The sequence below is a fragment of the Tachysurus fulvidraco genome, chromosome 5 (assembly GCF_022655615.1).
Source record: "Tachysurus fulvidraco isolate hzauxx_2018 chromosome 5, HZAU_PFXX_2.0, whole genome shotgun sequence".
Taxonomy (NCBI): Eukaryota; Metazoa; Chordata; class Actinopteri; order Siluriformes; family Bagridae; genus Tachysurus; species Tachysurus fulvidraco.
The window spans coordinates 21,478,172-21,490,505 of NC_062522.1; the positions used below are offsets into that span (position 1 = coordinate 21,478,172).

Sequence of the window (12,334 nt, forward strand, 5' to 3'; positions counted from 1 at the left end):
TGTCTACATCCAGTTCTTACACTGACAGTAGCGTATTAACTACACAATAGTCAACTGAAAGTGACGTACCCCAGGTGGCATGTTTTCTGTTTATACATTAGAGCGTGCCACTGATTAGCTAAAACAAACAATTGAGGCAATCATCCCTCCTGCCACACAGACATACGCAGCTATGTGTATAAAAATAAAAATGCAAAACTCAAGCGTTCTTTTTCTGTTTTATTTCAATTTAAAACATGGCAATCCCAAAGGTTTTTGTTATCAATCACCTACAGTATAGTAGGCAAAATGTAGAACTTCATGCTCAGTTTGCATTCATCGGTGACCTTCCCTAGTGGGGAATAAAGGTATGATAGTTAGGGTGCAATGAAAGGCAGGATAGTTTTAATGTGTCTACTTTCATTGATGAAAGCTCATTGCCACAAAACAACCCCAAACAAAAAAATGGGTCATTAATGCATGTCAGTTAAAACAACAACATTTAGGAAAAGGGGAAAAAAGTTTTATATTGGGAAGATAATTGCAGTGGAACAATATAAACAAACTTTTACATAAAACAGGCAATTCAGCACTAGGATGCAGGTTTGAAAATCCACCCCACCAAAATGGGGAATGCCAGAAAAAGTTTTAGAACCACTGACATACCCTTTGTGAAAATTCTAGGTATTTGCGATTAAAAAAGATTTAACTAAGTGATAGCCCAGTGACCAAGGCACAGCCTAGTGACCGGATTACTCGTATTATGGCCACCAACGCAGACAACTCGCCGGAGCAATGACTGTAAGCCCTTAGGGCCTAAACTGGGTCCATGCAGCTGAAGGCTACCAATAGGAACTGCATATCTCATACTCTCTCTTCAGGTAGGTTAAGACTAAGAAACGAGAGATTGTTAGGGTCAAAAACAATTCAGAGGCTGACTTAAGCGGCTTGAAGGTGGCTTCTGATAAGCCCTCTAGGTCCCAGGAGAGAGCAAATAGAATAGAATAGCAGCCACATACACCTTGGTGTTATTAGTAGGGCGACTAATATGGGAGGATGATCATTTTTATCCTGTCATGCAAATATTCTGTGATATAGTAGAGTATACTACGAGTATACAATAGTGTAGCATAATATAAAATATAATGTCAGATACAGAGCAGGATCGGAGAAAATTAATTGAGCCACAATGTTAATCTTCACCCTCTTAACACACTATGCAAATATGGTGATCTGATGACTTCTGATTTTTTTTGGGCAAAAAAACTAACCTGAAGTGATTTTGGTCAAAAATTTTTTACCTAAATCCAATTTTTATCAAATTCACACTGCATGTTAGGGAAATCAAGAATAACACAACAAACTATGATTATTATATAGTAAAATCTAAGCTGTAGAGTGTGATAATTGAACTTAATGAAAATAAATTTAATCACATTAGTTTTGAAGGCAGACATGAGTACTTTCACAGATTTCTTTGTTAAGTCTGAACCAGCCGATGATGCCGGGGCACGTTGTAAGGCTCTCCAGACCATGGGAAAAGTGGGGGCTGATAACATAGGATGCACTAAAAAAGATGGACGGGGGCCAGTGGAGGAATGGACAAGTTCTGGGCATATTCAGCTCAATGGAGAAACGCTGAAGTAAAACTCATGGTAATTGCCAACTGATAACAGAAGGCCTTTCCCACTGTCAAAGTGAACTAGGTTCCTCAATCTGATACTGTACAATAGCTTCAGGGAGCCCGTAGTTCCTAAATACATTGCGGAACATTGCTTGTGTGGTTTCCATGGATGTGGGTAGTCTCTTAAGGCGCAAGAGCTTAAAGGCCTTGGGAAACTGGTCAACTATGATCAGAATAGTGGTGTATCCGTGTGAATTGGGAGATCTGTTATGAAGTCTACTGCCAAGGGGCTTGAGCAGACTGGCCAGTAGTTGGCACGATGTCCTGGACGGGGCACATCCCGACATTGACAAAGTCTTGGACGTCCTGGGTAAGCATTGGCCACCAGAAGTGGAGGTGGTGCCGCACAGTAAACTGGGCCCTTTTCGGAGGCAGTGAACAAAGCAGTGCAGGGACCAGTGGGTGATTACTTATTTTTGCCAAGAGATCTGGGGGTGATGGACCTAGAGCAAGGGGAAACCAAGGATTACCAGGCTAATCAGGGAGTATATCACCAGGCTTCCACATAGAACAGGCCCACTTGAAGGGTCACTGAAATATTTGGTGAGTGAGGAATCCGCCCCAATGGGCTGATTGGTGACAGCAGTTATTCTCAATGGGGTGGCACCTGGCACCATCGGAAGGTGAAGCTCTTCAACCATGCAATGTTTAACAGGGTTTACCACAGATTCAAATCAACTAGGACATGACATAGACATACAGTATTGGGAGCAGCAGGTTGTAGGGAAATAAATGGCTCACCTTGGCTGCTCATTGTCTGGGAGGCGTACCGGTGTCCAGCCTGGCTACAGTTGAAACAGAGCTAATTCTAGAGAGTGTCATGGACGCCATTTTGCAGCCTGTAGAGACTGGTTCAGTCCCTCGTAGAAGATGGCCTGTAGCTCTCTGTCATTCCACCTACTCTTTGCTGATAGGGTCAGGAATTTTAGAGCATATTCTAAAATTCATATTCTAATACTCTATAATCTATATGCAGAGTTTAATGATAGGAAACAGCAAACAATCCAAACAATAGGCAGTGAAAGCTTTGGCAATAACAGGCAAAAATCAGGAAGACAGTCAACATGTTTCACACAGTGTTTTCATGTGTTTTTGTATGTATTTGGTGCAGTGTTAAGCTAAAATGAGTCAGCATCATAGTATTCAGTTTGTGGTAGGTGTTGATTTGGCTGAAAACGAAGAATGTTCTGTTCAATATATGGTATGTAAATAATGTGTGCTTAAAATAAATGTTAAGGATTTAAAATTTACATTTTACATAATTGCAAATACAAATACATTTACATTCAAATTTGTTCTAAATTCTTTAAACTATGCAAACATTTTAAACTTTTTATGATGGCAAATGAACACTTCCTGAGATGACATGAGAATGAAAGCTTGAAAGTAACCAGACATCTAGGCAACATTGGATAGTGTAATTATTAATAATTTCTCTTTGATAAATGTATACTAGGGCCAGGCAGAGCTTAGTGTGTACAAGTTCTAGTCTGTTCTAGTCTTACTTTACGTTTGTCCAATCAAAGTGAAGTTATCAATGTTCAATGATTGAGACATGTACATTGCATGTGTATTGTACACATTTATTGAGCAAGTTATCACATTGTGCAATAGTTCACGATAATGATATATTTAATAATTACTTGATTTTTTAAATAATACAGCATGTAATGTTCTACCCCTCCTACAAGCCACAGGTGTTACAAATATCATGGATGCTTTCTAGTGTGCATTCTGAATCCTTAATAGAAAATGAAGTATCCAGAGATCCATACTGTAGCTGGTGTCTAAGTGCCATCAAAACCTATCGAGTCTTTTCTTCCAGGAGCACACTCATTTTTTAACCTCGTTTGTGGGTTGACTTGTCCCTTCATGCTGATTGTTTGCTTAGTGTGAAGATGCTAGGTGTGCTGCCAGAATTTGGCAGATGGCAGATGAGGTGGCATGCTCACTTTCTACCTCAGCAGGGTCCACAAGGCAAGTACGTATTAGCCTCTGCCAGCTCTCATAGCCAGAGTATGTTTAGGTAGCAAAGTGCCTCCAGAAAGGTGAGGGGCCGGTATACTGTAACCTAATGCCCATTCTCTGCACTCTCACATAGATTTGCTGAGGGAAATCACTGAGAAGAAAGCGGAAACCTGCTCCTCTCTTGCCGCACGCCACCAGTGTCTTGGGTCTCGCTCCACTCCTAGCCGGTCCACTGAAGATCCACTCTTAAACACGCTGCCTCCAAAGGACACAGACTTCTCTTCAGTGCTCAGGCTGCTGGAACTTTGTTTCATGCAATGCTTAAGTTAACTCTTTCCAGCTACATTTTTTTTACTGATGTTGAGCTTTTTCCCATTGGACCTGCCTTTTGCCTGTTGGACCTTCACTTACAGCATTGTAAGAATAAACTGCTCTTTTGTAACCCCACCATGCCTGAGTAGCCACAACCTTTATACTGCTGATGAACAGAAATCATAAGCAAGACCACAAAGTCTTATAATTAGCTCCAAGATGGCAAGGTCATGGCTTGCACAATGTTAATGCCTGTCAGTCACCTGTGCATTTGGCCAAACCCCAAGCCTCTGAAAAATTGGAGGGTAAAACAAAACAATAGCTGACATTTACAAACATACCATTATCGTGTTAACATGTGTATGCTGCTATTATTTGAGGAGCGATGCCATCAGATTTTCTTGGCTCACGGTACTGAAGAAATTAGCTGTCGAGTGTGTGGGATCTATGGCAAGGTATCTTCAGGGTACAATTGCTTATTGTTCTCTAAGCAGCTTGAACCTGTGAAATATGTGTCAGGGGGTTAGTTATTATTATTATAAATGTATTATTATAATGCGTTTCTAAGCACACAATGATATTTAAACATCACTTTACCAAATAGGTTCTGTAAACCTATATATGTATTTGCATGTGTTTATAGATACATAGATAGTTATATAAGATTTACAGTATATAAGGTATGTTATATGATAATTGGGAGCTATCCCAATATAAACAGATCACTAGAATGGGGAATTTTTTAAAACTGATTACATCACTGATATTAAAAGCCCTTTATATGTTTCCCCCTTTTTTGCAAACTGAAATTCACATGTTGATATGTAGGTAAGAGTCAGGGACCTACCAGAGCATATCAGCTCTGTCTTGGGACCTTGCTCTTGTAATGACAGCAGCTGCCTAGGCTTTCTTCCAATAGATGTCTGCAACTGACTGTGGTTGACTTTGTCCTTGTTCTTGCTGTAGCCTACAGTCATAGAAACAGAAAAGTAAAAAATGTCAAAGAGCGAAACAAATCCAACTTAAAGCTCACATTAAAAAAACAATTTTTTGGTTGACCATGCTAATGTAAAATACATGTTTTGAATCTAGATAAAATTTATAGTGTTAGTTTGGTGTTAGTTTTATAGTGTTAGTTAGACATGCTGCTGCATGTCTCATTATTACTCTACTCAGTACTTAAATTGGGAGCAGGATAAAGGGGGTCTTGCCTTTTGTGGGGGGTGTGAAGGCCACTCTCACTTCTGCAGTCTTCACATAACTAGTGTCTTGATGTTCCTTGTGGAATTGTACATCATGACCACACCTGTCTGTCTCTCTGGTTTGTTCCATGCTCCTCAATGTAGTTGATTTCTCAGATTGGTCCAAGTTAGTCAATTGTCTCAGCCTGGAAAAGTAAAAAGGCTGGTATTTAACTACTGAAGCATAAACTGTGGGTGAACTGAAGGTCAATTATGGGCTTACAAATTAAGGAAATTCAATGATTTCTGATTTCTTAATAAACAAGTTTAACTAAGCTGATTAGAAAAAGTCACGTGTGTTCATTTTCCTTGTTTGTTAGTTGCTTTCTAGTTACAATACTGTACATTCCACCTATGTTATTTTAGTCAGGATATAAACTATTAGAAAATGACCTATTTACCTTTTTTTTGAGTAGCGCTTTTTAGGGCGCAAACCTGACGGCTCAGGCAATACCAACACGGATCTGAGAGCGACAAAGAGAAAAGAAGTTGAAACACATGACAGGACAGAGCAATTTATAGTACTCATCATGTAGCATATAATAAAATGGATATAAACTCAAAATGCAAGCATACGGTCCAGGAATACTCATGTTGAGGGGGCGATCACAGGCGAGGCAGTTGAATTTGGGCAAACAATGTCTGTTGAAAGGAGACGGAAAATATTAGTATTCTGAAGACATGGTGGAAGAAGGAGGAAATGGGAATAATACAATTCCAGGGTTCTATAAAGTTTTTAAAGTCAGAACTATGGCTGCTGTATTTTTTATTTTTATGTATTACAAGAACACAACAAAAGAGCATGCCAATAATCTGGTCTGGAGAAATAAAATACATTTGTCTAATATCTTGGTGTAGTTTACATAGTAAATAGAAATAGCTGCAAAATACTTGTATCATTATAATCCCATACAGCATCAGATGCCATAGACAAATTAAATGAAAATTTCCCTGCAACAGCAGCACATAGCAGGCTGTTAATCATCAAGCTGTATCTTTGAAATGTACGGACCAATAGAAAAAGGTTGTACAGTTTATAGACACAATGGTAAACACAATGGCACATAAGAAAATACCCTGGCTTTATGTACATGTAAGCAGGAATCACTGAGGTATAATTAAAAAGAAAAACATCATAACATATGTTATTTGCTACACAAATATACTGACACTAATTGCATACTCACTTCCTGACAACAGCAGAATCATAAGAGTCTCCAGTTTGGGTGTCTAGCTGGAAAATCTTCATCTTGCAATCATCTATCTGTTTTTGCAGACGATCCATCTCAGTGTGGTTAATCTTAAACCAAAGACACATGGCATTACAATAAGATGCATATGCAGAGTTCAACAGAGCCTAAACACATCCATCTGATTTACCAGAGAATCATATTATGTCGTTTCTCGTTAAGGAAAGCTGCAGCAGTGCACATTTAGTGTTGAGTAAAATTATCAAGCTATCACTAAACAATTTTGACAGGAATGTTAAACCTGTACAGTGATATTTTAACAAGCTAATTTGGCTGTTCTGCAGCAGGTCCACCAAAAAAAAGGTTTTTCATATTAAGTCACAGATCTGTTATGTTGCTATCCACCTTGCTATCCAGTTCCCTGAAGATCTTGTCATTAACCCTTTGAGAATTCTCCTCGTGATCACAGATGTTGCCGGCTAGATCCTGAATCATACGGTTCATCTGCTCTGCTGCTGTATCACACAGGAGGACCTTGGTCTCCAGTGTCTGCATGTTTGCTTTCTAAATGAGGGAGAAAATTTTCACCCAATGAAATTGACATTTGATGGACTTTGTATTCGATAATGTGTTACAATTTAAGACACTCACAAATTCTTCTACAATTTTCACGTCATCCTTGTCTGCCTTCTTCTCATCCAGCTCCTTCATAAACTTGTACATCTCCTGAGAGATAAGCATATTAGAACATGTATATTTCTATGTGTAAAATAGTTTACTTCATTGCCTCCAGTGCTGTATTTCCATGATTTGTTCAAACTCAATATTACTCACTTTAGTGTGACTTTGTTCCTGCTCCTGTTCCTTCATTAGCTGGGTGGTTGTACTGTAAAGCTTCTCACACTCAGCCTGGAGTTTATGGACAGTCCCCTGCACATCGCTTGTCTGCTCTGTGGCCTGCAGAACACATAAATACATACAAATAAAAATACACTCTCAATCACTCAATATCAGTAACTCATATCTTGTACATGAAAACTTCAGTTTACAAAAATTACTATAAATAATAAATGACAAGCTAAATGATACCAGTACAACCAGAAATAAGTATTTACAAATTGTTGAAAACAACAAGGTTTTTAAAATCGTCTTCTTTTTTTTTCTATGAATGTTCAAATGTATGAACGATCATCATTTGAGTGTCTCTACTTACTTTGTCATTGATTATACCAGTAACAATGCTCTGCAGATTCTCAAAGCCCTCAAAGAGCTCACTGGTCTTCAGGCTCATGTTATCCTGTATGGACTGGAGACTGTCCAGCTACAGACCGAGAAGAGCAGTGGAATTAGTATATCAAAAAGTGAAAAGACTGAATTATATTAATTAACCAAATTTTTTTCTTTTTCTGACCTTATCCTTCATTTCCTTCTCTGAGCTTCCCTTCTGTTCCTTTCTAAGCACCAGCAATTCTTGCTTCACCTTTTGCACCTCCTTATACAGCTTCTGAAATGCATTCCTGCCAAAGTGTGTGTTACAGTGTAAGAAATATTGTGAGGTTGTACAGTAGAATGTTCTACAATGATGTTCTACAACTGGTCCCAATGCTGCTTCCTGTGGCCTGAAAATAGAATTTACCTGAGGTCAGATGTTTGCAAATAAAGCTGTTGCTCTGATCCACTGATACTCTCACTGCCTTGGATGTCTGTCACCTCAGACTTGGAAAGCTCCTCAACTTCTCCTGAACTCTCTGACAAGCTCTCTGGGCTCATTATATATTCTCTTTCTCCTAAGTAACAAACAATTCAAAACCAGCACTATGGACAAGCTGTCCAACTAAACATGTACAGCACAAAATCTGGCACTATATCAGGCAGATCATGCTTTAGTTTAAGACTCTCTGTAATTAGCTTTTTAAACATAGGTGTCAAAGTGTACAGTAATTAATGAAATAATTCATGCTTCAACATTACTGTAAGTACACACATTAAAATAAGTTAATGTAATAGAATTATATGCAAATGTATTGCCAATATTGTGAAATTCTCTTGTGGTATTTGCTCTAATCTTAGTAGTTGCATAATTATGTTACCTTCCAGGTGCTCCACAAGAGCCTCCAGGCTCTTGTCCATCTCCTGTGGTTCATCTTTTTTGGTCGGAAAAACATAAACCTCCCTACTTACATCTGAGAACCTAGGTCTAGTGATGTTGTCTTTCAGTTCCTGTATGGAAATTGTTAATACATCCACCATTATGCAATCATTACAGGACACACATCCCTAATTTAGGATTATATGGAATACAATCAAGCAACTAAATCAGTTATTTCTGTAATGTTAATTTCAGTAAACTATCACAAACTGTTCAGCATGTTTTTTATTGAGCAGATTTTAATAAACTATTTAAACTGCATAAAATGCACATAGTACTAATCCATCAACGTACCTTCAACGTGTTATGCATGTATTCCAAAGTCACATACTGAAAAAACAAGAGCAGGTGTAGATTTTGCTGCATTTACTAATATGTCATTGAACTGTTATATTCTGTGCTTACATGAAAATAAACTTTCTGCATCATGAACTGATAATCAAATTTTTATTATGTTGGATATATTCTGTAAAAAGGAGTAAAGTATATGTATGTAGTCACCTGATTAAGCTGATCTCGAAGTATCCCCACTTCTTCCTTCAGGTTGTCTGCCTCCTCCTTGAGCTCCTTATTCTCTTTTACCAAGTTCTGCATGAGACTTGTACTTGAAATTACCTTAGACACTCCTTCCTTGCTGTCTTCCAATTGTTCGCTCGTATCCGAGTCGGAGAGGCTCTCGGTGACATCTCTTCTAACGTCCGCTTCTCTCCCGTCCTCTGTCTCCCTCTCGGCACCATGTCGGTTTACTAAATTGTGCAGCAGAAGGTGTAGAGCTCTAAAGTTCACAATTGTCTCCCCTTCAGTGGAGTCGATGGATTGGTTCAATAATTCAGTTAATCTTTCTTTGGACATTTTCTCATAGAATATCGCTCGCTAGCAGTTTGATGACATACTACTATGATGTTATGGTTCGAGAACAGAATTGTTTAAACAGAATGTTCGGCTGCGTCACTATTCCGAATATGTCACAGTAGAGACCTGACCGGTGCGCGGTAACTATTGGCAACAAAATGTTGCTCATTCTCCGTCTCTCCTCACAAGAGCATCAACACACTTCACCAAAATACATAAGCAGTAGTAGTCTGCCATGTCTCGCCCAAAAGAGTCTAACTAGTTATTTCAGTTTACTTACTAAGTTAAAAAAAAAAATTAAAAAAATGAACGAACACCAAACATAACTTTAAAGTTACCCTTTACAATGTTTACAAATTACAAAGATAAAATAACAGTTATAATGGTGTGAGAGCCCTAAGGAATGGTCCAGTGAGCGCATAGGTCTTAAGTATATGCCCTTATTCACGTTTTGATTAATCCCTTCTGAACCTAACATGCTGTTCTCAATTTCTTCTAACTTATCAAAATAATTATTAAAAAAAATCTCCAATTATTGCTTCCTCTAAAGGAAAAAAAACAGGTTTAAAATGAAATATGCAAATTCAGAGAGGTATATGGCCCTGGAGGTCTGTAAATGACAATTAGAGGAATTGTCTCGGTAGACTTATTTTTTGTGGCTACATATGCAAAGTTAACATAATGAACTTGTATTCATGGGTAGATTTTCGTGTGCATAAGCTTATCATGAATTCCTGTGACACCTCCTACCCTACCTGTTAGGCATGGTTGATGTACATGATTGATGTAGTTTTAAGATGCCCCTCCAAATCATTGAATTCAGGTGTTCAAATCACTTCTATGGCCACAGGTGTATAAAATCAAGCACCTAGCCATGCAGACTGCTTCTACAAACATTTGAGAAAGAATGGATTACTCTCAGAAGCTCTGTGAATTCAAGCATGGTACCGTGATAGGTTGCCACCTGTGCAATAAGTCTATTCCTGAAATGTCCTCACTATTAAATATTTCATGGTCAACTGTCACACTAATACTACTATTATAACAAAGTTTAAGGAACTGGGAACAACTGCAACTCAGCCATGAAGTGTTAGGACACGTAAAATGAAGTGACGTAAAATGAAGTGACATGACACGGCTAAAATTACAGAATGGGGTCAGTGCATGCTGTTGTCGGCAACTTTCTGCAGAGTCAATAGCTACAGACCTTCAAACTCCGTGTGGCCTTCAGATTAGCTCCAGAACAGTGCGTAGAGAGCATTATGGAATGGTTTTTTATGGCTGTGCAGCTGCATCCAAGTCTTACATTACCAAGTGCAATTCGAAGCATCAGATGCATTGGTGTAAAGCAGTGGAAATGTGTTCTCTGGAGTGAAGAATCATGTTTTTATGTCTGGCAGTCCAATGAACGAGTCTGGGTTTGACAGTTTCTACAAGAGCGGTACTTGCCTGACTGCATTGTGCCATGTGAAATGTTTGGTGGAGGGACGATTATGGGGTTGATTTTCAGGGTTTGGCCTTGGCCCCTTCAGAAGACCAAGACATTTTTAGAGAATTACATTCTCCCAACTTTGACTCACATGACTGCACACCAGTGCACAAAACAAGGTCCAAAAAGACATGGATAAGTAAGTTTGTTGTGTAGGAACTTGGCTGGCCTGCACAGGGCGCTGACCTCAACACGATAGAACACCTTTGGGATAAATTGGAGCAGAGACTGTGAGTGAGGCCTCGTCATCCAACATCAGTGAATGACCTTACAAATTTGCTTCTAGCGGAATGGTTAAAAATCCCCGTAAACATACAGTACCCCTTAACCTTGGGGAAAGCCTTCACAGAGGAGATGAAACTGTTGCAATATAGCTGCAAATGGTGGGCCCTATGGATTAAGAATAGGATATGTATATAAACTATAAACAGGTGAACAATTTAACTCTACAAAATTGTTTGGTTTAATGTATGTTTCTGTTAAACATAGAACACTACAATCCTAATCGATAATAATGTCATTAACAATAAGTGCATTTAATGCAAGATATCTTATATTTAAATATCTTATGCTGGCAATGCATTTAATATGATCTACTTTTATGTTATTCATATTAAAAAAGCAACATTTTTGAATGTTTCAACATTTTTGTTACACACTATATATATACGGTCTTCCGGTTCTTACGGCACACGTCTTTCACCACAATCCAATCTCCTGGTTTCAAATCACATAGATGTGTTTGCTTCAGTTCAGGAGGGCAGCTTTTACGGTTGTTTACGGACTGCGGAAAAAAATAAGACAAATGTGCACAATAACATAACGGGGATTCCTGGAGGAGCTATTCCTGTATTTGGAGGTCTGCCAAATAGTTTCTCAAGTGGGCTCAAAGTTGCCATTCCCCTTATCCTAGTTTTCATGTGCATTAACACAATAGGAAGTACTTTGTCCCATGACAAACCTGTTTCTTCACAGAATTTGGCCAATTTGTCTTTCAAAGTCCCATTTTCCATTTCTACAGCTCCGGCACTGGCAGGGTGGTAGGCGCGGTGCATTAATTATAACCAAACAATACCATTTTCCATCGCTAGGTGTATGTTCAGTAAAATCCATCTAAGTGTTGGAATGGTCGCTCAGGAGGTGATTGTGCACTCTGCGAGTTTGTAACACCCTGCTTGTATTATTTGTAGTGCAAATTACACAGCTTTCACAAAATTTTGGGGAGTAATTAGTAAAGCCCTTTGTGAACCAGTATCAAGCCAGCATGTATTGTTGTACATCCCAGACTTGGACATGATCTAGACCATGCGTCAACTTATCAAAGTAAGATATCAGATATCAGGTCATGGTGCATGAAGGGTTTGCTGGAAGAGGTTAAGAAACCATATCTACTGTCAGTGTAAATGTTCACTGATTTACCATGCGCTATTCTACATGCCTCAGTTAAGGCTATAAGTTCTGCTGCTTGTG

The 12,334-nt window shown here is 38.7% G+C and overlaps 1 protein-coding gene across 5 annotated transcripts in view; it reads right to left on the bottom strand.

The window, feature by feature from the left end:
- Positions 1-219: 219 nt before the first annotated feature.
- LOC113642856 (kinectin-like) overlaps positions 220-12,334 on the bottom strand; it is a 68,883-nt gene continuing 56,768 nt past the window's right edge. For 2 of the 5 annotated variants that reach the window (XR_007140612.1, XR_007140609.1), the window contains 9 exons: positions 7,026-7,100; positions 6,780-6,938; positions 6,372-6,484; positions 5,761-5,826; positions 5,586-5,648; positions 5,155-5,330; positions 4,791-4,910; positions 2,405-2,570; positions 221-331 (listed from right to left, as the gene is read on the bottom strand). Coding sequence is in view for 2 of the 5 variants with exons in the window: in XM_047813982.1 (XP_047669938.1) it covers positions 2,482-2,570; positions 4,791-4,910; positions 5,155-5,330; positions 5,586-5,648; positions 5,761-5,826; positions 6,372-6,484; positions 6,780-6,938; positions 7,026-7,100 (861 nt within the window). In the remaining 3 variants the exon portion in view is untranslated. Of the gene's footprint in view, positions 332-1,386; positions 2,571-3,232; positions 4,445-4,790; positions 4,911-5,154; positions 5,331-5,585; positions 5,649-5,760; positions 5,827-6,371; positions 6,485-6,779; positions 6,939-7,025; positions 7,101-12,334 lie in introns of those variants that run through there. The other 3 variants (XR_007140611.1, XM_047813982.1, XM_047813984.1) reach the window with 3 other exon arrangements.